This window comes from Python bivittatus, unplaced genomic scaffold (genome assembly GCF_059951505.1).
Source record: "Python bivittatus isolate LINGU-HERP-01145 unplaced genomic scaffold, Pbiv_v1 ctg000350_np1212, whole genome shotgun sequence".
In the NCBI taxonomy this organism is placed as follows: Eukaryota; Metazoa; Chordata; class Lepidosauria; order Squamata; family Pythonidae; genus Python; species Python bivittatus.
In genome coordinates, this window is record NW_028277074.1 from 36,785,499 (window position 1) to 36,810,575 (window position 25,077).

The window sequence follows — 25,077 nt, forward strand, 5'->3', positions numbered from 1 at the left end:
AATGCAGAAAAAGATCTTTAAACTATTGAGGATGACTATAAAAAACTGGAAGAAGAGCTGCAGAAATTCCCGCAAAAAAAGAAAAGAAAAAAAGATATTAAAGCTAAAATGGACTTAATTAAACATAAAACGGGATCAATGGAAAAGGAAGAAATAGTACAAGAAATCAGAAACATTAAACAGAATTATTGTGAGGCGTATAAACTGAGAATTAAAAGGGTTAATCAACTGATATGAAGAGGGACAGACTTGTTCTTGGCACTGAGGGTGAGAAAAAGATTATACAAGATTATAATGGAAAATCGTACTAAGAGAATGCACAAAAAGAAGAAGTAAAACAATATTGAAAGAAACTACTTCAGATGTTTAAAGAAAAAACGAGGGGAATACAACAATGATGGAACTGACAGAAGCTTCAAAAAGCAGAATGTTTGAAAGGACATTTATTATTGCTTTCTCTTATCCAATAATATAGAAAAAGGAATAAACAGCTAGATATCTTGGGATATTGAATGAAAAGGGTGAACTCAAAATTATCCAAGCGCTGGAATAAAGTATAAATCTGAGATATATAGTTAAAAATTGTATTTGATTGTAAATGTTTTAAGAGATTAGACTAAAATTTATACATGGTTGAATATAGTAACATATAGATTTTAAACTAGAGATATTTTTGTTGAAACATGTAGTGAAGAATCTGGTTAGAACTGTAACCCGGTTAGAACTGTAACTGATATTGTAACTGATACTGGTTAGAACTGTAACTTTTAAGAATTGGAAAAATTAAAAATTACTTATGCAGGAGGAAGTTATTGAAAATTATGAAATGTGCAGAGATGAGTTAAATTGAGATTTGAAATTAGAGTAAGAAGATAAGTAACTTGTTTTTATTAATGATTGGATGAGAAAATATAGTAATGTAATGGATTAGGAAACTTTATAATAGAAATTTGATATTAATTATTATATATATACACATATAATCGATAAATGAAAATGTATTACTAATCCTATTGAAAGTTAAAATTTCTTGTAATAAATGATTCTATAGATTAGCTATGAATGATTAATAATTGTTAATTGATAAGTATACAAGTATATTTTGAATAGATGATATGAGAATTTGAGATTATGAAAGGGGCACCAACGAGTTGGTAACTGGTTGACACACGCTATAAAATGGAAGATGCTTTTTTTTTTTATGCCTTTTTATGTTTTTGTTTGTTCATGTATGTTTTGTGTTTGTTGTAAAAATAAAAAAATATTTTTTTTAAAAAAAATATTCCCAGTCAATCCAATTAATCAGATTCCAATGCTGTTGGAAACTACTCATCTGGGACCTCACATCCAAAATAACAAACCACCCCCCAGACAAATTTACATATTTCCTATATCACAATAGCAACACTTCTACTTGCCAGACATCATCTCACTAATGTTGGCTGGCTGTAGTTCCCAGAGATGAGACCACTTAATCCCTTACTTTGTTCTCCTCCAGGCAGTGCCCAACAAACAGTGGCAGAAAATATTTGAGCTGGCATACTCCTTGGGAGTATTATTAGCACACACCATGCGCATGTACTTTCTACTCTGATAAGTTGGAATTGACAAGCTCCTAAACCACCTGTTAGGCAGGATGGTGCCAGTGGCTTCCAGCTCCACCCCATGTTGACATCCAAAGCACTGTGTGAGTTCTTCACAGAAGAGTCTATCTCTGGATTCTGCAGTTCTTGATAACTACAGGTCAGTTTCCGACCTTCTCTTTTCAGCACCCTAATAGAAGTGGATTATCTGGTCCCTTTTCAGTCAGAGTTCAGCTGAAGTATGAAATTTTGGTTGTTCTCTTTTGTTGTGACCCCACACTACTCCAGTGGGGGTAGTGTGCTTCTCCTGGTGCTTTTAATCTGGGCTGCCTTTGAAAGTTTGAGATAGGAAGTGCTGTTGTACAGAAATTCCACCCCTCCGTCAGTGGATGGTTCCAGTCTGTTATGGGAGATGAGAGTCTGCCTGATGGCCCAATATTTATGGGTGCTCTCCCCTGCTTTTTAACATTTATATGAAACTATTGGGGTTGTCATCCAATAGTTTGGGGTGCAGTATCTTTAGTATCCTGTTGATATCCAACTACATTCCACTACCCCAGGTTGAGGGAAAATGCTGTCTGTGCTCTCTCCTCGTACCTGGAGGCTGTAAGGATCTAGATGGGAGAGAACAGGCTAAAGTTGAACCTATACAAGACAGAATTGTTTGTTTGTACATCAGATTCATGATTTTGGGTCCTTCTGGAATCATAGCTCGTGCTTGAACAACAGGTGAAGACCATGGCCATTTGCCCAGCTCCAGCTGGTGTGGCAAATTTCCCTTACCTGGTGAAGGACACTAGGTTGTAGTAACTCATACCTGCATTACTACCCATATAGACTACTGCAATTCATGTTACGTGGGGCTTTCTTTTTCTAATTCTTGGAAATTAGAACTGGTCCAGAATATAGCTGCCCATATGATAATGGGCTCCTGATGCTGGCACCATGTAACACCAGTTGGGACTGGCATTGCTTACTAATTAAGTTCTGAGAAAATTTAAAGTCCTGATTTTAAACAATAAAGACCTTTATGGCGTGGCACCTGTATACCCAGGACCACCTCCTCCAGTCTATACCAGCCCAACCTACTAGTGTACTCAGGCAGAAAATCCTCACTGCCCCACATTTCTGGGAGGTTAGAAGGTACTGTTTTTCAGTAGTAGCACTGGTGTTATGGAACAGTCTCCCTGCAGAGATCAGGCTAGCCTGCTTGATGGCTTTCAGAAGGTTATTAAAAACTGAGTTTTTCTAGAGAGTGTTCCAATAATTTTCACTCACTTGCTATGCCATCTTTTACTTTTTAAATTTTACATTGTATGTGGTGGTTTATTTTTATTCTTTTAAAATGTTGTTTGTGTTTTAATCCTACTGTGGATGTTTTCAGTTTTTCTTTTCATAACCCCCAGTTTAAAACAAGTTCCATTCCCAAGGTCTGTCCTTAAGTCGAATTTGTATATAAGCTGGAACAGTATTATTGTATAATATTGTATAAGTAGTATTATGTAATTAACTCAAACCATTGTGTATTTAACTTGAATCATTGTGTATTTAACTCGAATTTTGCTACAATAGACTCCGTTCTTACCTATGGGCGTTCTTAATCCAGGGACTATCTGTATACCAACAAGAGTCATAAGATTATGGTGGGAATAAAGAAAATAAGTAAGTATATAAGTATGCAGAATATCTTATCTTGGACTCAATATTAGAAAGACTAGCAGGAGTCTTGTAAAAAAAATCCCAACATCCTAAATAAGATGTTTGCCTTGTATGTACTCCGATCCCCAACTGGCCTCTGGAAATAAAGACCAAAGTTGTATTCTGCCTAATTTGTTTTATTCTTCTGCATTTTGAAACACTCCTTTCATAAATATTCAGCTACACTTTTATAGATATCACTTTCCAGTTTATGTAGACTTTGAATTTTAAAAAAATTTTAAAAAATTATTTTGTAAAAAAAGCCCCTATAAATAATAATAATAATAATGTAAGGTTAAAAAGAAAACTAACCCCCAAACCATGAAAATTTTATAAAAAGAGAATGCTAATGAATATGTATGTAATTTTGATGAAAAATGCAGTCTTGAACAGCCATGTTAAATATTTCTATCCGAAATGGCATTTGTATAGAAAAGTATAGATTGATTGTTTTGAAGGTAAATTTTCAAAAATGCCACAGCATGGTAATGGTTTGCTTAGTTTGCTTTATAGTGGTTCTTTTGTTTGCTTAATAAAAACAAATTATTGTGTTTACTTATTTGATGAATTGCATATTTCCCTCATATTCAAAGTATAGAGCAAAATGGCAGCCAAATGTTGGATCAAATGTTTGTTTGTTCAGCAAATATCTGTATTATGCAAATCTGGCTTCTGCTTTATTTGGAACAACAGCTGGAAGCATTTAGCTGCTGATAAATTTTGGTCAAAAATTTCCTAAAAATGGAAATTGAATATACTGTTTAATGAATAACAGGAAGTACGCAGCCAGCAGAAGAACCTTAGAATTGATCTTGCTCTGATGGGTGGCTTTTTATTACCTTTCCAAATGTTAATAATGCCAAGTAGAAGTTTGGTTTTAAAAATCTGAAAAGAGAATAACAGTGAAAGTGCCTCAATGGTTAAACTATGTTAGATTTATTTATTTAGAACATGTGCATAAAAATATCTTCTGATTATTAGATTAATAAGAACTTTGATAATATTAGATGTTATATCCCTCTGTTGCTCTGCTGATATAATTTACCTATCAGAACAAAGAAGAAGGCAATTTCATGTCTTTTCAGCATGCCAAGATTTCTCCCAGCCTGCTTTAAGGGTTAGGGTAGAAAGAAGCAGCTTTTTAAGGTCCGAGGAAATGCCAAAATCTCTTTTCCCTGTTCATTTTTAAAGTCAGAGGGTAGCACTTGAATACACCCTAGAAGTTTAACTCATTCAAATCTTTTAATACGTAAAGATTTTCTGTGTGTCTTGACTGACTATATGGAGGAAAAATGCATATGCTATTTGGTTATGCTGCTTTGCTATGGGGATCCCAAAAGTAATTTATCTAGAGTAAAGAAATCTTGTTTTTGTGCAAGATTTGTGTATGTCTTTTGTGCTGGTTGTTCAACCATACATTTTAGTTTAGAGATTCTTGAGCTTTTTGAGCTCTGGTGAAGTAGACACTTATCTTCTCAGTAGTAGATTTACTGGCAGTTAACTGATCATTCCACCCACATAAGCATCTGTTCTTCACCATGATAAAGCACGTGATGTATCATGACATTACAATGCAAGTTCTGGCTTTTCATATGTCACACCAAGTACCTAAGGGGCAGAGTTTGCATCACAATACTGTGATGCAGGTTTTACCACTCGCCCTCCCCTTGTGCCTTTCCTCCTCCCAGTAGACACTATGTTCACCTAATTTGCATTACAAATGCATTGGTGAGTTTATGAAGGCTCAGGAAGCAGTTCAAAGGATTGTTAGGTCACCAGTTGAAATATTTCTGGAACTAGACTCATCTGATGGTTGTTGGTCTGAGTTTTTCAGACCTTCTTTGGTTGTGATTTTGTCTGTGTGGGGTCACCTTTTTCTTTCTGCATTATCCTTTCCTTCCTACAAAAGTCTTTAGAGCTGTGTAAAACTAAAGTTTCCCTTCCCTTTCCTGTATATCTTTAATTGGATTTTTTTTAAGACTGGGTAAGATTGCATTAATCTTCATTTCCCTTTTTTTGTATTGGTATTAACCAGTTGAAGCTGACAAGAGTTACCTTGGGTTTTCAAGAGTAAAAATATACAGTCATCAGAAAATTAGTGTGATAACCTTGTATAATTAGCGGGTTAACTCTGTGGAGTAGCTATTTTAATAAATGATCTGGGAGTTGCAGTAATCCAGTGGGAAATCTGCTCAATAAACACTTTAGTTCCTCAGCTCTGGTTAGCTTAGAGAGGGATCATCTCTGAACTTTTACAGAGATGCTAAAACATGGTAAAATATAACCAAAATGTTATAAAACAATATAAGAACTGTCCGAACTTTTTATTATATTGAATGTTAAATGAGCAATAAGGAATAGAATGTGTGTATAAAAGAGATGTTTTGAGGCAAGAAATATGACCCATTCTACAGGTTCTAGTTTGCATTTTTTTAATACAAGAGGTCATAAAATAAAATATTGTAATAATAATAATAATTTAAACTTCTATGTTGCCCAGCTCCCAGCGACTCTCAACTTTTAAGAGGAAGTGTTTGTCTTTAGGTTTCCAGTATGCTTAGACTGCACTTTGTAGGGGCATGGAGTAAGAAGCTATGCAGAAACATTTTGTATGGGGGTGGTATATTTCTTAGCCCTCAAACATTATACTGCTTATACTGTATATATAAAAGTCTCTGCAGATTTGGAATTCTTTCCTTTCTCTCTCTACTTTGGCAGTATCTATGGGACCATTTTTATTGAGATAAAAACCTGCTCTTGGAATCAGAGTTACGTAGGTGAACATCTGCTAATTCAACAATATTTTTAAAACCTCCAGTGGCAACTCCTGAAAGGTGCTCTGGAGAATCCAGTCTAGCTGTTCATAGATGGGAGATATACATGAAAAGTAATGTGCAACTCCTTTAGCTTAATGATGAAAGAAAATCTGTATATAAATGCATAATAAATACTACTCTGCTTTGGAACGCAGCTGCTTCAATTGTTTTAGTTATTTTTTCAAACTGTATTTGGGTAAAATAGTAGGACTAGGACTAAAATCACACTGGAAAAAAATCTTAATATCTGCAGTTTATATACTGTTTAAAACATTAATTCAGTGTTCAAGACAGCTTAGATAAATGTGACACTATTTAATTAAGATACATGAATTTGCTGCCGTGAGAGTAATCCTCCATTTCTTACAGATTGCACATCCATTGTAATTGTTTTTCACTAACTGAAAGAACATGAAAACCAGTACTTTGTGTGTTCAACAGGTCTTGGACTTTTTAAGCGCAAAACATGTTTCACATGCTCAGTCTATAGACCAGAGGTCTTTTTTGAATTACAAATTATTTGCAGTTTGAAAGCCTCTTGTTAGTGCAATACAGCATGTGAATGCTAATTCTGAATCTATGTAAGTAATTAAGACAGTTTTAGATTGAGCAACCTGTGTTCTTTTTTTAAAAACGTGGCTAGCTTGCTATATAATGTATAGGGGTATGACAATTATGCAAATAAATTGGGCATTACATCACATAGAGTTGTTGTTAGATGTAGCTTTTATTGGAACTTAAATATTGATAATCTGATCAACTGGTTTGTATGTAAATGTGCTTGGAATATAATTTCCTTCTGCTAGAAAGATTAAAAAACTGTCTTTATCCTGATGCAAACAAGCAGACTGCTGTTACGCAGCTTATCCTGTCAGTGCTTTGAATAGACTGATAAAGTGAATATAATAACTGTAACAGTTCCTGTCTCTGACATAACTGAGCCAGTCAATTAAAAGTAAAGTTTGTTGCTGTATTTGTGTGCAAAAAGACCATGAATTAATCTCTGGCATTTTCAGGTAGAATTACAAGATTTCTGGCTGAAATTCTGCAGTCAATGTGCACAGGATTAAACTAGATTAATGGACTGACATAATGATCTGGCGCTAATAGCATAAGGCTGGTTTCCTTGTTCATTTTGGTGATAAAAATCCCAATTTATCACCAGTCACCCTGATAGTGATTCCAGGTCTATTGATTTCTTTATCTAGTAACCAAGGCACCTTCTGATTTGCTGTGGCTAAATGCTATTCCTCCTCTCTGTTGTGGTCCTGTTGGGAGTAATACAACTATAACTTAGAATTCTTGCTTGTCAGAATGTTCCCATTTAGCTCTTATTGCCAGCAGGACCAGCTGTACAGATATAACTGGCCCGTACATGGTTTGTTATTACAGATAATCCCCTATTTATGAACAGATTACATTCCAAGAAACTGTTCGTAAGTCCGTTTTGTTTGTACATCCAACCAAGTAAAAAGTAAAAAAAAGAGGCAGGAGGCAGGGAAGTGGTGTGGGCAGAGGAGCCCTATCTTCTGCTGCCAATGCGTCGCCAGGTGAGGCAGGAGAGAGGGTGATAACGGAGAAGAAGGGAGTGAAGGATGAGCCGGTGGGGCACAGCACGCTCTGTTGCCGGGCGAGGCAGGAGACCTCCACCCCGTCTCACCATCCTCTGTCACTACCCCCTCTCCTGCCTCACCCAGCAACAGAGTGTGCCGTGTAAACTAACCCTTTCTGGGAACTCTGACTCCAGTGCAAACCTCCAATGCAAACGGAAGGCAGGAGAAGGTGAGAAAGGGTTAGTTTGCAAACTAACCCTTTCCTGCCTTCTCCTGCCTTCTCCTGCCTTCCGGTTCCGATTTCCGTCCTGACTTCCGGTTCTGACTTCTGGGTCCATCTTGTTCGTATTAGTGAAAGATCAGAACACGAAAGTTCACAAGTACAGGACTATCCGTATGTTAGAACTAAGATCCTTGGTTTTTTCCTGTTATATCAAGCAATAAGTAATAGTGAAGGATAAACACAATCTTATACTGGCTTGTTAAAATAGGAATAAATTATGAATTTAAAATAGGAATAAATTATGAATTCCCCTTTAGCCAGTATTGTTATAAGAATCATTATGGTGAATTCCTAGTATTTGTTTCGTGGTAGGAAGAACTGAGCAGCATGTATAATTAACGTTTCTAATTTTTAATGTAATTTGGATTTGTGGCTTTATGCCATTTTTTATTTATCTGTCAATCAATGGTCTGAGCATGATTTCAACTTGTATCTGTCCATCTGTCTATCTATCTATACCATCTGCATTCCTTTACATGTATTAGCATGGTAGTAAGTGATATGGAAAAAAGTGAAAAATCTTAATTCTCATTAGAGTATAAGAATTCTGTTTTTAAAACATTGCTATTGTAAAGTCAGAATATGCTAGCGGTTAAAGGTAGGTAGGTAGGTAACAGGTAGTAAAAAGGTGGCAACAAAAAAAATTGAATATTCTGCAACTTCTGCCTGAATTTCCTGTACAAGTGGAAGGAATTTGCACTTCCTCCCATTAACCCCATATACAGTGCACTCGGAAAGTATTCAGACCCCCTTCACTTTTTTCAATTTTGTTATGTTGCAGCCTGATACTACAATCATTCAAATTCATTTTTTTTTCTCTTTAATCTACACTCAGTACCCCATAATGACAAAGTGAAAACAGAATTTTAGAAATGTCTGTAAATTTATTAAAAAGACAAAATTGAAATATCACATGTACTTAAGTATTCAGACCCTTTACTCAGTACTTTGTTGAAGCACCTTTGGCAGCAATTATAGCCTTGAGTCTTTTTCGGTATGACGTGACAAGCTTTGCACACGTGGATTGGGAAATTTATTGCCATTCTTCTTTGCAAATCCTCTCAAGCTCAGTCAGGTTGGACGGGGACTGTTGGTGGACAGCCATTTTCAAGTCTCTCCAGAGATGTTCAATAGGGTTCAAGTCAGGGCTCTGGCTGGGCCACTCTAGGACATTCACAGAGCTGTCCCTAAGCCATTCCTGTGTTGTCTTGGCTGTGTGCTTAGGATCATTGTCATGTTAGAAGGTGAACCTTCAGCCCAGTCTGAGATCCTGAGCACTGTGGAACAGGTTTTCATTGAGGATATCTCTGCCTTTTGCTCCATTCAGCTTTCCCTCAACCCTGACCAGTCTCCCAGTCCCTGCTGCTGAAGACACCCCCACAGCATGATGCTGCCACAACCATGCTTCACTGTTGGGATGGTATTAGGCAGGTGATGAGCGGTGCCTGGTTTCCTCCAGACATAATGTTTACAATTGAGGCCAAACAGTTCAATCTTGGTTTCATCAGACCAGAGAATCTTGTTCCTCACAGTCCTTCAGGTGCTTTTTTGCAAACTCCAAGTGGGCTTTCATGTGTTTTGCACTGAGGAGAGGCTTCCGTCTAGCCACTCTGCCAGAAAGCCCAGATTGGTGGAGGGCTGCAGTGATGGTTGTCCTTCTGGAATTTTGTCCATCTCCACACAGGATCTCTGGAGCTCAGTCAGAGTGACCATTGGGTTCTTGGTCACCTCTCTTACTATGGCTCTTCTCCCCTGATTGCTCAGTTTGGCTGGGCGACCGGCTCTTGGAAGAGTCCTGGTTGTGCCAAACTTCTTCCATTTGAGAATTCTGGAGTCCACTGTGCTCTTGGGAACCTTCAGTGCAGCAGAATTTTTTTTGTAGCCTTCCCCAGATCTGTGCCTTGCAATAATCCTGTCTCTGAGCTCTGCAGGCAGTTCCTTTGACCTCATGTCTTTTGCTCGGATACAGGATGCATTGTCAGCTGTGCGGCCTTCTATAGAGAGGTGTGTGCCTTTCCAAATCATGTCCAATCAATTTAATTTACCACAGGTGGACTCCAATCAAGGTGTAGAAACAGCTCAGCAATGATCAAGGGAAATGGGAGGCACCTGAGCTAAATTTCAAGTGTTGTTGCAAAGGGTCTGAATACTTATGCCAATGTGATATTTCAGTTTTTCCTTTTTAATAAATTGTTTTCACTTTGTCATTATGGGGTACTGAGTGTAGATTAATGAGGAAAAAAATGAATTTGAACGATTGTAGTATCAGGCTGCAACATAACAAAATTGAAAAAAGTGAAGGGGGTCTGAATACTTTCCAAATGTACTGTACATCTTTAAAATCAGATATTTGGGATTTTGGATGAAGAAGTTTTTAAAGAACATGTTAAAGGCAGGCAGAGAGAAAAAAAACTTATTGGAATTATTTGTCCCCTAATGCCAGGAATTAAGTTTTATTTCATTGTCACATTCTAAATATTCATAGCAATCTTAATGAAATTGCAATGAGCAATCCTAAGTCTTCACATAATCACACATGGTTTTAAGGGGGGAAAAATCTCCTATGATGCCTTCTGGTGGTCCCTGTCATACGGGCATGTGTTTTGGGGGATTAGGCCAACCTTCCCCAATATAGCTAGTTGGCTTTTGAAGATTATAGTCCCAGCATCAGATTTAGGAAAACTGTTAAGTTTTTTTGTACACTGTCTCAAAAAAAATTCTATCTAAATATGTACCAGTCTTGGCAATCTAAATGCATAGCTCTGCATGTGATTATTGGATTTCCACTGTCAGAGAACTGGTGCTTTCAACAAATTTAAATATCTTAACATACACACACATCAGTATGTGAGCTGCCCTTTGGATAACAATTTAGATGATCATATATAGGTTGGACATATGTAAATGATGATTCAAATGAAAAATCGTAGCAATTACTTTGCTAAGCATGCAAAACTAACAACAATGAAGATAGGTTTTGTTTCCAAGTAGAATATTGGAGCTGACAGATAGAGGTTATGAAATATTATAATGGTCTATTTTCCCATTCTTCTTCATGAAACTCTATTCTTAAAACTATTCAGTGCTAAAAATAATGGAAAGTTTCATTCAAAATGGCATTTTAAACAAACACTGCACAATTCTTTTTAAAGTGAGATGTATTTATGTAAACATATTTATTCAGCTAGACGGCCAGATGAATAAGTGATGGAAGCTTCCCATGAATTTGTAAACAAAGTAAGAGCTCCTTTTCTATTTACAAATACAGGTTTCAAGAATTCCTTCCGTTTTCCAGTATTGATTAGTATATTTCAGTTGGTGCTTTGGCTGAACAATTCATTGTGGAAGTATACAATAAATATTTTGTTTGTATTCTTGTCTATAAAAAATATTCATTGTATAGATTTTACTTATTATAAAAATGACCTACTGATTTTAACTCTTAACAGTTTACAAATAAATACAAACCACATAACTAGAAAAGTTAAATAGCATTTGTTTTGACTAGTCAGGTACTGTCTCAAAATGCTTTCTGAATGGCTTTGGAAATGCATTAATATTTAGTCGCCATAATTCAAATTCTTGCAGTTGTGAATGTTTATGACAAAGATGATCAAATATAGTTTTCAGTCTTGATGGTAATTCAAAAACATAATTTGGGCTGTCATACATTGTTCAGAAATATATGATCTTAAGGAAGAAACTGTTTAAAATGAATAGCTTTCTATTGAATCCTTATTAGTATGTTCATTGTCTCTTTTTCTGAATACTGTATTTGTTGACAAGGTTTACATTTGTCTGCTCATAGAACAAATTCAAAGCTGGCTGCTGCTTTTGCAGATGTTATTCCCCTGACTTGTGTGGAAAACGTGGACTGAATACTGGTAATGTGTAAGGAGATGATTATCTTGCTTCATGTTTTATAAAGCTCAGCCTTTCCAGACATGGTCTACGTGTGTTGGATTAGGACTCTAGAATCCTATAGCAGTTGGCTAGCTTGCTGAGAATTTGGGGAACTGTAGTCCAACATGGAATTGCTTTAGCTCTTGTTTCCTACTTTCAGTCTATGCCATTAATCACTGAAGTTATTTATTGCAGCCAGTTATGTTTTCTGTTATCACACTCAATTATGCATATCCTTGGATTTATATTTAACAAGGCAACAAAACCAGATGACTCTTTGCACTAATAAGCTCATTCTTTTTCTAAATACATCTAGTTTGTATGTTAAAATTTTGAAAATGATTGCTTATCTTTAAAATTGTTAATAGTCACATCAAAGTCCACTGTAATCAGTGATCTTAGGTAAGCACTTTTTCAATGGAAAATACTGTTATTTGATGGCATTTTTCAGCTCCCACTCTTTTTCATAGCATCAAACAATCATTCCTTGTTTTGCTTTAATTAAGGAAGCTGACACCATTTTCTATACTGATAAGATGAGATGGTCATCCACTAGCTGGTCAATCATTAATTAGAAAATTTTCTACAAAAAGAAGCTTGTTAGTTACCAACTGAAATACAGAAATGACGGTATGATAATTCTGATAAATGTAGAATAGTTGTATTTAATGGTAGTGATTTCATTCTTTTTTCTCTTTGCTAAAGACATTTTCTGGTTTTGAAATTTCCAAGCATTTATGTAGTTTTGTCAAAATATTTCAGAGTTTATACACAATGGTTAATCTAGTAGTTCAAGTACATGCATTAATTGTCTTGGATACTTTATGGTTGAATAATTTTCTTTGCAATAACCATCACAAGATTATTTTTTTCCTCCAAAATGTGCACAGTAAAATGTTATATAAAATGATACAGATTTAACTTGCTTCTTTGCATTTTTATTTACATTTCAAAATTAAAAGAATGAAGTCTTATCCATTAAATACTAGCACTTTTAGGTCAAACTTTTTGGACTATAATCTACTTCATTACATGAAGGATGTTTTGCAGTAGGGTCTATATGCATGCATGATTTGAAGTGTGCATAGATCAGGGGGAAATTAAATGCAAAAAGGTATGGAGGGTGGTAATTATAAACAGATGCGATTTATGAAACAAATCATGTAGGATGTGTTTGCATGAATGTATGAGCTTACAATTACTGTGTCCTCTACATGCCTGACACTGCTCTCAAATGGCTTTTGATAGAATGTTTGGGGCTTCCAGTCTCAACTCATAAGAGGAGCAGACTTGTTGATTTGTTTGTTTAATAGATAGATAACATGCTAAACTCCAAACATTCCAGCAGCAACTGATTGCAGAACTATTCATAACAGCAGGAAGAACCATCCAGAATAATCAAGCATGTTCACAGTTACTGCTTTGTCTATGTATGTTCTTAGTGTGGCACTGAACTCTCTTGGGGGCCATCTGCATGTTAGTTATTTAATGTAATAAGTAGTTTTACTAAGAACATCCTGAAGAATGTTTTTAATATTATCATTTTTAATAATATATTTGTGTGTTCTGTTTGTAGAATGCAGTAGAGATTTTTGACAGATTATGGTATACATCACACTGAAATGTGAGCAGGATATGAATTTTTGATGTTGTGGTTGATATAGTGAGGTCCTATAACAATATTACCGGAATAGATATGGAGTTAACTTTGATATCTATGTCTGATGCTGGAATTATTCTGTGTCTGTTACTAGAGTTATTCTGTCTGTATGACTGGCATAATCTGCAATTGCTGATGTTTTCATTTGTGAATCTGTCACTTAATTGCTATGAAAGGAAAGTGTTATAGATCAGGATGGATTATATATCATAATAAGCATTTTAATTGGTTTTCATAAAAGTAAAGTGAGGTATTGTTTTCTGGATCTTCCCTCTAGTAATTCCTGCTACCAATTCAGCCTGCTGATTTGTTCTTCACTTTCTGGGTGGGCTCAAGAAATGCCTCTTTTAAATCCCTTTGTTGTATGTGGCTATAGAAAATACACACAGTGAAGTATATGTAACAGTCAGTCTGCTGCTGATATAAGACAATTTTTTGTTATCTCTTTCATATTGTAGTTATAGATGCACCTATTGTATACACTTGTCAAACTTACACTGAGGTGGAAGTTAGAATTATATAACTACTCACAGAACTTTGTTAGAACTTCCAGTATGTGTATCCAAATATTAAAAGAGTATTAAATGTGACTTGGGTAGAAGAAAAGGTTGTTTTTGCAGGGAGTTGCTGGATTGTTGGTATGTGTCTGTGAATAGAGCCTTGATAACCAGGCTCCTCAATTATAACAGTACCTATGTCCAAAGCAATGGGCAGAGCCTGGCTTGTACATTTTACCTGACTCTTTGTGTATTTTCAGAGGGAGAAAGAATTTCTGCAACGTATTTATTTTACTGTAGTTGTATCCCAGGCATGTTAAGAAGTTGAATTGCTTCATATACCATAAAAATGGAAAGATGACAGCAAGAGGAAATTGATGTGAAGATAATAGCTTCTGAAAGCTGGAATATGCAAATACTGAGCACTATGTCTGGGACTGGACAGTGATTTGAATGGTTTTCTCCATTCAAAAACCTTTCATATGAGTTGCCTGTCATGGAGCTTTACAGAGAGCTCTATAAGCATGTTGCTGATTCGGTATAGCAAAGAGTTACAGATTTTGTTCTTCTGATGTGGTCAAAGTGTCTGATGTTACTTTGAACTGTTGGAACCAACTGTATTGCAGTTAATATAAATAACTGCTTGGTTCTTGCAAAATATTTATCAGGATTCTTGAGACACACCACCACACCATATGAATTGACAGGCGATCTGCAGATGCTCTGGATTATAAACCCTGTAATATCTTAATGATCATTCCGGCTCTAACTGAGGAGAGTTGTAGTCCAAAACATCTTGTTTTCCCAGGACAAGAATAAGACTAATACTCTTATGCAGCTACATAAAGATTGATGCCAGACATGATTCTTTTCAAGAAAGATCCCTTGAATTTCTAATAATACTTTCAAGAATTTCATGGAAATGGAGTTTAAGATACATTAATAAGGATACAGTTACTTAGAATCCCTTCTGACATTATTTTTATAGTATGGGAAGGCTTTTTAGTGTAATGGTAGTAATACCACAAAGGTAAAATTTGGAAACATGGAATATTAAAGAAACTGCACTACACAACTCAGCTCCTTCCCAATCTAGTGTTGGTAATGTTTTTTAGCAGGTTCATCAATATGGATAGGAATATCCTATGATTACAGTTCTATGATGTACCACTTCATAGACTTGTCCTTTGTGATCTTAAGCTATTAATGTTGGCTGTGGTAGTGGAGAGTCTCATGATACTTTGGCTCCATTCAATATAATACAAGAAAACACCATTTCTAAAAGTCCCAGATAGTTTTTACAGTTCTGTTCATGTTGCAAGAATTAAAGGCAGAAAATCTGCAATTTAAGTTTGGAATCTTCTGGCAGGGAATCATGTTATGCCCAAACTTGTTTTGATACAATGTAACAATAGCATTCATTAACAGTAACTAGTTTAGTACTGAATGTGATCAGAATAAACAGCTGACCCCATTTTATAGTAAACCCTAAATAATCTGTCAGCTCACCAATGAGAAGCTAATTTGATTTGCACTTCACTTGTGTTGGTGTAAAGAGACCTGAATAGGCCTAATTTCTTTAATGAGGAAGATGACTTTTGAAAAGTTTCCACATCTTTCTTCTCTGTGTTTTTCATTTCTCACTACCATTCCTCCTTGGAGAACAGATGCCCATTGCCAAAATGTGGTACTTAACTTGACCATCAAATAGGTCTTACAAAGAAAAGCTTTTCAATCCTTTAGTGAAACACCACTGTATCTTATTATAGCGTGAAATTAAAGTGAAAAGCCCTATAGCCCTTGCTGTTTAGTAATGCTGAATATGTCAACGTGGATGGCTAGGAGGAAAGTGAAAAGCTAAAAAGAGAAGCCTGGTAATGATTTAGACAATCTTTCTCTTCCCCGTTTCTGATTGTGTGTAGTAGAAACCATGTAAAAGTATTCAGTTGTATTGTCTTTATTAGGTTATATGCATGAGAGTCTATAAAACATGTAAGAAGTTTCCTCTAGTTTTTCTTCTTCTTGCTCAATTCCAGATAAGCAAAATTTCATTGAATTCATATGCAGGCACATCACCCTTCCCCCCCCCCAAAAGGAGCAGATTCTTGAAAGCATTTTAACAAAAACCTGAAAGTATATTGGAAATAAAATAATGATGGTTTTGACAAGACAATATGCAGTTACCTAAAGGTATCTTTAAAAAGTTTGGAATGGAATATTTGGGAAGTTATTTTCCTTCTCATCGTCCTTTCAGAGGGTTTTTCCCAATATATATATATATTTGTTAATAGATTCATTTGCATTTCATATAATAAATTTGTAACCTTTGTACAGTACCAAGTAGGCAACCTAGTCCATTGAATTAGTATGACTATAAATATAAATAAGCTGAAAGGCCAATGGAAATCTTATAAGCATTTTTTAAATATCACCTTTTGTTTTACATATTTGCTTTGTGAATGTTAGAAAATATTCAAAAGTTTTTTTAATGTTTAATATTAATAAAAAATAATCTAGACCCAGAGATTATACAAATCACTTTGAAGTGTGATTCATGCAAAAAAGAGTATCATGAGGTTGCATTGTTGCTTAATCCTGGTGATTACATGGCTCATTGTTTGTATCCCCATGGTCAGTAACCAGGCTCACAAACTGGGTACCCTCATGAAATGTTGCTCAAAATTCCCATCTTTGGCCTTATGGCTGGAAATTTTGTGAACTGTAGTCTGAACACATTGGAGGGAAAGAATTTCCTGTAGAGCTCTACATAAGATGGAATCCTGAATGATTAGGGTTTTATTATACATCAAAAGCTTATATCCTGGGAGACTGTGGGCCCTAGGTTCCAAACATGGCATCCTTAGGCACCAGTGTCACCATCAGAAGGTCTGTTGGCATGAGCTAGGAACCATGCCCCACTTCATTTGATTTTATTAATCTTATTTTTTTAATTTAAAATGAATGAGAAGCTATAACATTAATATAAATGGAAAGCTAATAATAATATAAATGGGAACTAAACCCAAGGAATTCATTTTCAAGAATTCTACTATGTCCCATAGTTAATTTTACTGTTTGGAAATGTGCCTACTTGCCCTTGCTCCCTCTTTCCCCCTTCCCCCTTCCCCCGAAAAAGAGACATCAGTTGGGTTGTAGTCAATATCGTGGAAAGTTAGAGGAGATGGTGGGCAGAAACCTAATCAGTTTGCCTTTAACATTATTTAAGCCAGGTTTTTGAACAAGGAACCATAGAGGATAGGATCAGAATGTCTTCTGTTATGATTCATGAGTGATGAAGTCTATAAAATTAATGCTTGATCCTCAGGCACTTTAAACAGGGTTGATAAACCTTCTGAACCAACTCATTTGCTAGCCTTCCAGAAAAAGAAGGGCTTTTCTAAACTCTTTTTGATATCACAAGTCTCTGATGAGATGTTGATGATCATATTTATGGAGCAGGAGGAAAACAAATGAATGTTATTATAGGTAAGAAATATAAAAGATGCTAATATAATTGCAGTTCAGTATATTCATGCTGAAACCAATTTACTGTGCTGCTGTTCTTTCAGATTACATCATATGTTCAGTTTTCTGTATTATAGCAGAGTTCTTGTCTTTTCAAAAACAATGTTTTAGATTCTTATCTTGATTAAAGAAATTGGTATCTTATTTATTTCCTGATGTGTTTTCAAATTATTCATTTCAGTGTTTGGAACCTTGCAAAGAGTCCTGGGACCTGAAGAAAAACCATTGCCAAAATTTTTGTGAGGTATGTTAGTTGTGAAAGAATTCTTTAAAAATCTGTGTATATTTCATGTGTGATATGAAGAGAGGTTGACTGATGGCACATGGCTTAAAATAGAAAATCTGTCATGTATTCTCCTGTTTTTACAAAGGACCTGGAAGATGTCTGACCCACAGGCAACTAGGACTGATCTTTAGTGTTTTTAAAACTATACAACAGTTATTTCAAAGTTTACTATCAGTGGGACTGTTTTCTTTTTAGGCCCCTGTATATGATTGGTATGTACATAAATAATTCATACATTTCCCTTGTGCTGTAATACCTTTCTGTACTTATTCTTTTAACTCAGAGATGAGAAAAAGTAATGTGAAATTTACTAATAGATCTCTCTGAGATTGCAGTCAACTGGAGAGGCAAGTTCCCTAACTGTTCTCAGTAGAAACAACAGAAATGTTTCCCTTAGAAGCTTAGGACAAAAGGTATTGTACTTGTCATATCCATATCGCTTATTATGTCCATTCTGGGCATCATATTTTGACAAATATTCAGACAAATTGGGTCATGTTTAAAGAAGGGTAACAAAGGTTGACAGCAAACTAAGTTTGTAAGAAGAGATTGAGAGAACCAGATAGTTTTAATCTTTAGAAGAAAAGCTTATGGAGATTATGATAACACTCTTCAGAGATTTGAAGAGATATCACACAGAAGAAGGCTATGAAATGTTCATATTGTTCCCAAAAGCAGACATTTATTATCATAGAGGTGGAAAGGAAGAAAAATGTTTCTTTCCATTTAGGTTGTTGGGTCCAACCTCCCTGCTCAATTCAAGAATTCAGATTAAAGCATCCCAAGTGGGTGTCTGGAACAAATCCAATGACGATGTACTCATCCCCTCACTGTGTAGTTAATTCAATTATTGAACTACTCTTACCTTTGGAATTTTTTTTTATAACTTCAACTGGGTTCTACCTTTCTGTAACTTAAATCCATTATTTTGTTATTGCAAAGTATTTTGACCTTTTCATTTAAAATATTTGTCATCTGCTATCATATTTTCCCCCTCAGCCTTCTCTTCTTAAGGCTAAACATGTCCTTCACTGTCTTCAATCACTCTTATTCTTAACCTGTTACATGCTGTTTGCATCATTCTTAAAATGTGTTACCCAGAAGTGGACACAGTATTTGAGGTTAGGGATAATTTAATTAATTAAATAGTGTATTTACTTCCTGTGATTTATACTGTTGCATTTGTCTTTTTTTACAGCTGCATTACACTTTTGCCTCATATCTACTTTCTGATGAACTAGAATTTCAAAAACATTTTCACAAGTGGTACTTGCACAAATAAATACCATCCTGTACCTCTGCATTTAATTACTGTTTTCTAAATGAAAACCTTTTCACTTTTCTTTGTTAAATTTAACTGTATTTTCCTGTCCATTTATCTGAAGCAGGATTTCTCAAACTGTACTATAAAGTGACCCCCTCAAACAGAGATTCTTAAGTTTTGTGAAGCCATGACTTCCTAAAATGATGAATGGATTTGTGTGGTACTGTACCTTGTCCCCCATGAATCAAACTAATGAGTTAATTGGAATTAGAGTTTGGCAAGAAATAAATATGCTACTTAATTTAATAAGGAAATTGTAATCTATATATCAGGAGAAACAATGATAGAACCTTGCAGCTTTATAAAGCAAAAACTTTTCATTGTAAATAAACAACTGTATTTTTTATAGTATGTATGCACTGATTTGGTTTACATAATTCTTGAACTCTGGGTTTTATTATTGAAGTGGCAACTCTCATTTCTTGTCTCACATTTTATTTGGGATGTGTATTTGTTCTTTATGGAAGTGACAGTAGAAAATCCTGATTCACAGAAATAGATTATTGCAGATAGAATCCGAATGTTATAGACTTCCCACTTAACTCTTTGTACTCATTTTGCACACTGATCAAAAATTCAGGGACAAACATTCTGTGAATTTTATTTTCAAAGAAATGTCGGAAGAGACATCTGTGAATTACTTCTTAGCAGTTATGAGTGCACCAGCTATCAATTTAGCTTCAATTGGGTTTTTTAAAATCCAGTCATATTTTTCTATTTCTGCATTGGAGAAGTAGTTCTGAAAGTATAATTTCAGAGAAGAAAGGTGAGTTAAAATACAAATCTTATTACTGTTTTGCAGTGTGGTATTAAGAACTGTTTATTTATTTGATTTATGGTCAAAGCCAAAAGAAAGCAACATTACAATATAAACCAATAAAACAAGATGAGAAATTAACTTATTAAGAGGACAGAAGTTAGTGACAGTCATAGAGTGCTGGCAATTGTTGACGTAAGGCATAAATAGGCCATCCAAACTTCAGTGTAATTCAAATCCAACATCTTCTAACTGCAAACACAACTGAACAAAATTTGGCAACTTTCATAGAAATTTCAGAAGATCGTTTATTTATGATCTATTTACTTATGCAACTTGCATCACTGCCCAGTTCACAAATTGCAATTCTTAGTGGCTGACAGAGGATTAAATCCCAAACGGAAAAATAGAGAAGGATAACAACTGCAAAGCACAACATAAAATAGCATAAACCAAGCCAAAACACAACAAGTTCCATATCCCAAACCGTTTACCAAATGGTTCTTGCAAAATATGGGCTCATCCAATATCCTGTCTCAATTTCAGGATCAAAATCAAGTTTTTAAAGCCTTGTAGAGGCTCCTAACAGGCTTGGAGCCATCCAAATCTCAGGGTTGCTGTTCCAAAGGGTGCCATGACAGATAAGGCACACCTCCTGAGTCTCATTAGATAACATTGTTTCTTAGAGACAAACAAGAAACATTGTTTCTTAGAGACAATCTAAAGCATGCCCATGATGTTGGATCTCATGGCAAGGGCAGATATAATCAGAGGTAGATGATCCTGCAACTAACCCAGTTCTGTGCCATTAAAAGCTATATAGGAGATAACCAGCACCTTGCATTGCACCTGGAAACCTATAGGAAGACAGTGCAGCTCCCATAACTATCCATACTGCTGCATTCTGGACCAACTATACCTTTTCAGTAGTCTTCAAGGGCAGCCCATGGAGTGAACATTTGAATAGTCCAAATGGAAGGTAATCAAGGCATGAGTGAACACGAGCAGGGTCTCCCAATCCTGCAGTGGGTACAATTGGTGCACAATACAGAGTTATGCAAAGATGCTCTTGAACATGGCTACCACTTGTTCTTCAGTTGTGTGGGGAATGCAATCCCATTTAGAACCAAAGATCATTAATGCTGCCCCAGACAGCAGGAAACCAACCAGCAGGGTGAACCGGGGAAGGGAATTGCGGGATGACTTTCACAGACAGCTGTACACACAGCATTTTCTGCTCTCTGTGAGCTCTGCTGCTTGCTTTGCTTGGACAAGCTGGACAAAATGGGGGCAAGTTTTGATGGCACTACATCAAATAAATCCACAACATCTAGTCTGCAGAAAGATGTAGGTAGCCCTTCAAAACTTTGCTCAAAAAAGTCAGTTGCAAGTTCAGGCAGCAGTCTGATTTTATATGTACAAAAATTGTGATCCCCTCAGATTTGCTGTTGACTCCCAGCAAGTCATGATTCACAGTTTGGTAATCCTAACCTAAAATAATAAATGAATTCATGTGGATTTCCTATGAATAAAACTAAATAACAAACAATAACACTGCTTCATGACAGATGTTTTTAACAGCTAGACCCATTTCTCAAAACTTGCTCTGGGCTTGGTTGCCCACTTAGCCTGTGAAAGCCCATGGTGGGCTTACCCTCAAAAAGCAGAAACAAGTGTTGACAGCACTTTTACTTTGCCTGTGTATGCTCAATCCATCTTTTACAAAGATTTGCATTCTCTGCCTAGTTTCCTGTGAGGCCCTGGGTGGGTCATGACCCATGTTCTGAAAACCACTTCTAATTTTTCAAAATCATTTTGAGGTTTGCTTCTGTTTTCTATGTGGTTAGTTATTCCATCTACATTTGTGACATCTACAAATTTGATAAACATTCCTTCTACCTTTCAAATTATTAATAATACCTTCAAGTTATTAATAAATGCCTTGAGTATAAGATGCCCCCTCAGTGCCTATGTCTAGTTTGATGAGCAATCATTAATGAGAGTTCTTTGAGTACCAGTTTTGATCCAGTTATGAATTCATCTAATTGTCATGCTTTCTATATCACATTTAACTATTTTGCAATTATAAGCATGTCTAACATAACCAATTAGAATGTCACTGGTTACTTCATCAAACACCTTCCTAAAATGAAGATATAGTAGACCTATAGCATTATCACAATCTTTTAAGGAAATCAAGATCAGCCTGGAAAGCTTGATTAATCCATGCTGAGTGTACAAACTGACACATTGTTTTCAGTTGCTAGAGATTGATTACTTTTATCTGCTCTGGAACCTTCCTGGTCAGGGTGACTGATCTCCTGTTCCCTGGATCCTTTTTTTCTCTGCTTTTTTTAAAGATAATGAAAACATTTGCTCTCATTCAATTACTTTCCCAGATCTTTACAGTTTCTCAAATATAACACACATTTCAGCTAGATCAGTATATGGTTCCTTTAGTGCAAATGCAAATATTCTGGGCTTTACAGTTTTAAATATTCAAATTAAATAGGTATTTCCTGACCATGTTTCTGTCAATTTCAAGCATCAATTCTGCCACTTCATTTTGTTCTGCATGATTGTTTGATGGAACATATACCTTCTACTTGGTGACACTGAGCCAAAATAGGGATTAAGTACTTTTGCCATTTCTTTGTAAGCATTTTACTGTTTTCATTAAGCAATTATTATATTGACTCTTTTCCTTTTATTTTGAAAAAAATCCATTTTTTAAGTCCAAGTGACACATTTGAGTGCCTTTCTCTTTGAATCAAGAACTTCAGCATTACACGGTCAGTTTCACCTAGTGTTCCTGCTGTTTCCACTCTTTCAGCCAAATCTTCTGTATTGGCTTATATCCAGTCAAGGACTTGATGCATTGATGCTTTGATGTAATGCAATTTTCCATCCTCTGAAGGAGGAAGTTGTCAGTAAGGAAAGTCAGGAATTTCCTGGAAAGCAAACCAACAGCAGACAGGCTGAAATGGGAAGTGGAGCCCAGCAGCTTCACTCTCACAGCAGAGATACTGAGAGCCTACAGCTAGCCAGCAGCTGGTAAAACACCTTCCTTCCCTCACCCCCAGACTGAGAAACTGCCAAGCCAACATTTCGACAGCACTTCAGAACAGCAGCTGACAGCAACAGAAGCCAGCTAACTTGAAGGTGGCTAAATGATGGCTAAAGACTATTATAAGCTCAGGCAATGAAGGAGAACAGAAGCGTTCATAGGACTCTTCAGGGATTAGGTAAACACATAGGCATAGACATTAGTATAATGCAACATAGGTTTAGTGACAAGTGTTAGGGTAGAGGTTAGGAAATAAGTTTGTTAAACTTTTATATAATAAAAGCCTCTCTGAAAATACAGGGAAGATAACAGTCTCTTTGTTGGAGGTCTGTACCATTTCTCAAAAGAACCCCCTCACAGTAGCTAACAATGTCTTCAATTAAGTGAAAGTGAACATTTTAGTTTTTGGCCAATGGTGCTATGTAGACTTAGTCCTGTGGAAATGAGGAACAGGCCGAAGGATTTTCTTTATTGGCAGAAATAGCAACAGAAGATTTGTTATTGTAGTTGCTCTTGTTATGATCTTTCATTTGGGTATTTCAACTGTTTATTGTATTTCATTTGGGGAATGGAAATTATTATTCACATAAGAAGAGAAATCTGCCAAAAGTTCTACTGATAATACAGAAGAACAGGGTTAAAGAAATCTACACTTGGATGAAAAATGACTGACGTATTTGTGTATTAATGAAATGGGGAAAGATTAGATATATTGATGCAATTTCTTGAATCAAAAGTTTATATTCCAAATTATTTATCACTTGCATATAGATCATCCTAGATTATATTATATGTAGCATTTCTATAGAATATAATTCAATGAAAATGAAGAATATAGTACTGCATTTCTGGTAAATCTTAAAATGTGTGTTGTGGATTTTGGCTCTAAAACAGAATTAAGTTTGTACTGATTGTATTTTAAATGTAAAGGAATTTAATCAAAATTTTTCATTTTTAAATGCACTCATACTTGATCCAAATTATACTAAATAATGATGAAATTGTCATGACTATAAATGTAAGAGTAATATGTTAAGTTTGTGATTATTATTGAGTAAAGAGTTGGCTGACTGGGAAGAATGATTCTGGTTGCAAGTGGGATTGTTAAATTTGCTTTTATTCATAAAATCATTAGAGTAATACTATTTTACACCAGCTAAACAACAAAATGAAGATTCAAAATGGGCACATTTGATTTGTTGCCAATAAAGGTGTGTGTATGACAAAAGTGTAGAAGAGAATCTGCAAAATGAAATGAAACTTTTTACTAAAAACCATGGGATGCATGATATACACATGTGCAACAGAAAACTGATGGATACTTTTTTATGAGGGAAAAGCAGCAGTGGATGAGAATTGGAAGAAAAGTTTCGTTTTTTCCCCTCTGTTGCTTTTCTGATTCACACCTGCCTCTAACATCTGTAGTTAAATGAAACTTTGGAGTAGGTCTCAAATTGTTGGAAATCTAAGTTATCTTTCCAGAAATCTGGACATATATCATCGTGATTTCTTTTTGTACTGAAGGCTGTGTACCATTCTCTTCTTTTCCCTTTAGCCTCTTTTCCCCAGGAAGAACTATGAATGCCTAACTAGCTGTGAGTTCCTGAAATACATCCTGTCAGTGAAGCAAGGAGACTGCCCAGCACCTGAGAAGGCCAGTGGCTTTGCAGCTGCCTGTGTTGAAAGCTGTGAGGCTGACAACGAATGCTCTGGGGTAAAAAAGTGCTGTTCCAATGGATGTGGACATACGTGTCAAGTGCCCAAAAATCTTTATAAAGGTAGAGATTATTATTAGAGGTGACTAGAGAAAAAGTGTGTGTCTCTGGGTGTGTATTCATCCACACTTCACCTCATCTAAGTACATCAGCTTTCCCACACTCTTCTTGTGTTACTATGACTGGGGTTAGTGATAATATGGGCACTGATGTCAGGCCAGGGTTAGATTTTAATTGGAAGCAAAATACAAGTTTGATGTTGGTTAAAAATTCAGATGTGGAGCAAATAGTACTTTGTATTAACAATTAGCATTATGATAATTTGGTATTAAAGTGGGTGGGGAGAATTCATATATGAGATGCTAAAATGTGTAATCGTTTTTTAAAATGTGCTAAGGTATAGAAGTGAA

At 35.6% G+C, this 25,077-nt stretch overlaps 1 protein-coding gene across 1 annotated transcript in view; it reads left to right on the top strand.

The window, feature by feature from the left end:
* ANOS1 (anosmin 1) overlaps positions 1-25,077 on the top strand; it is a 101,764-nt gene that overhangs the window by 33,664 nt on the left and 43,023 nt on the right. Inside the window, exons 3-4 of the mRNA XM_007437367.4 lie at positions 17,700-17,762; positions 24,508-24,730. Coding sequence (XP_007437429.2) covers positions 17,700-17,762; positions 24,508-24,730 — 286 coding nt within the window. The remainder of the gene's footprint in view (positions 1-17,699; positions 17,763-24,507; positions 24,731-25,077) is intronic.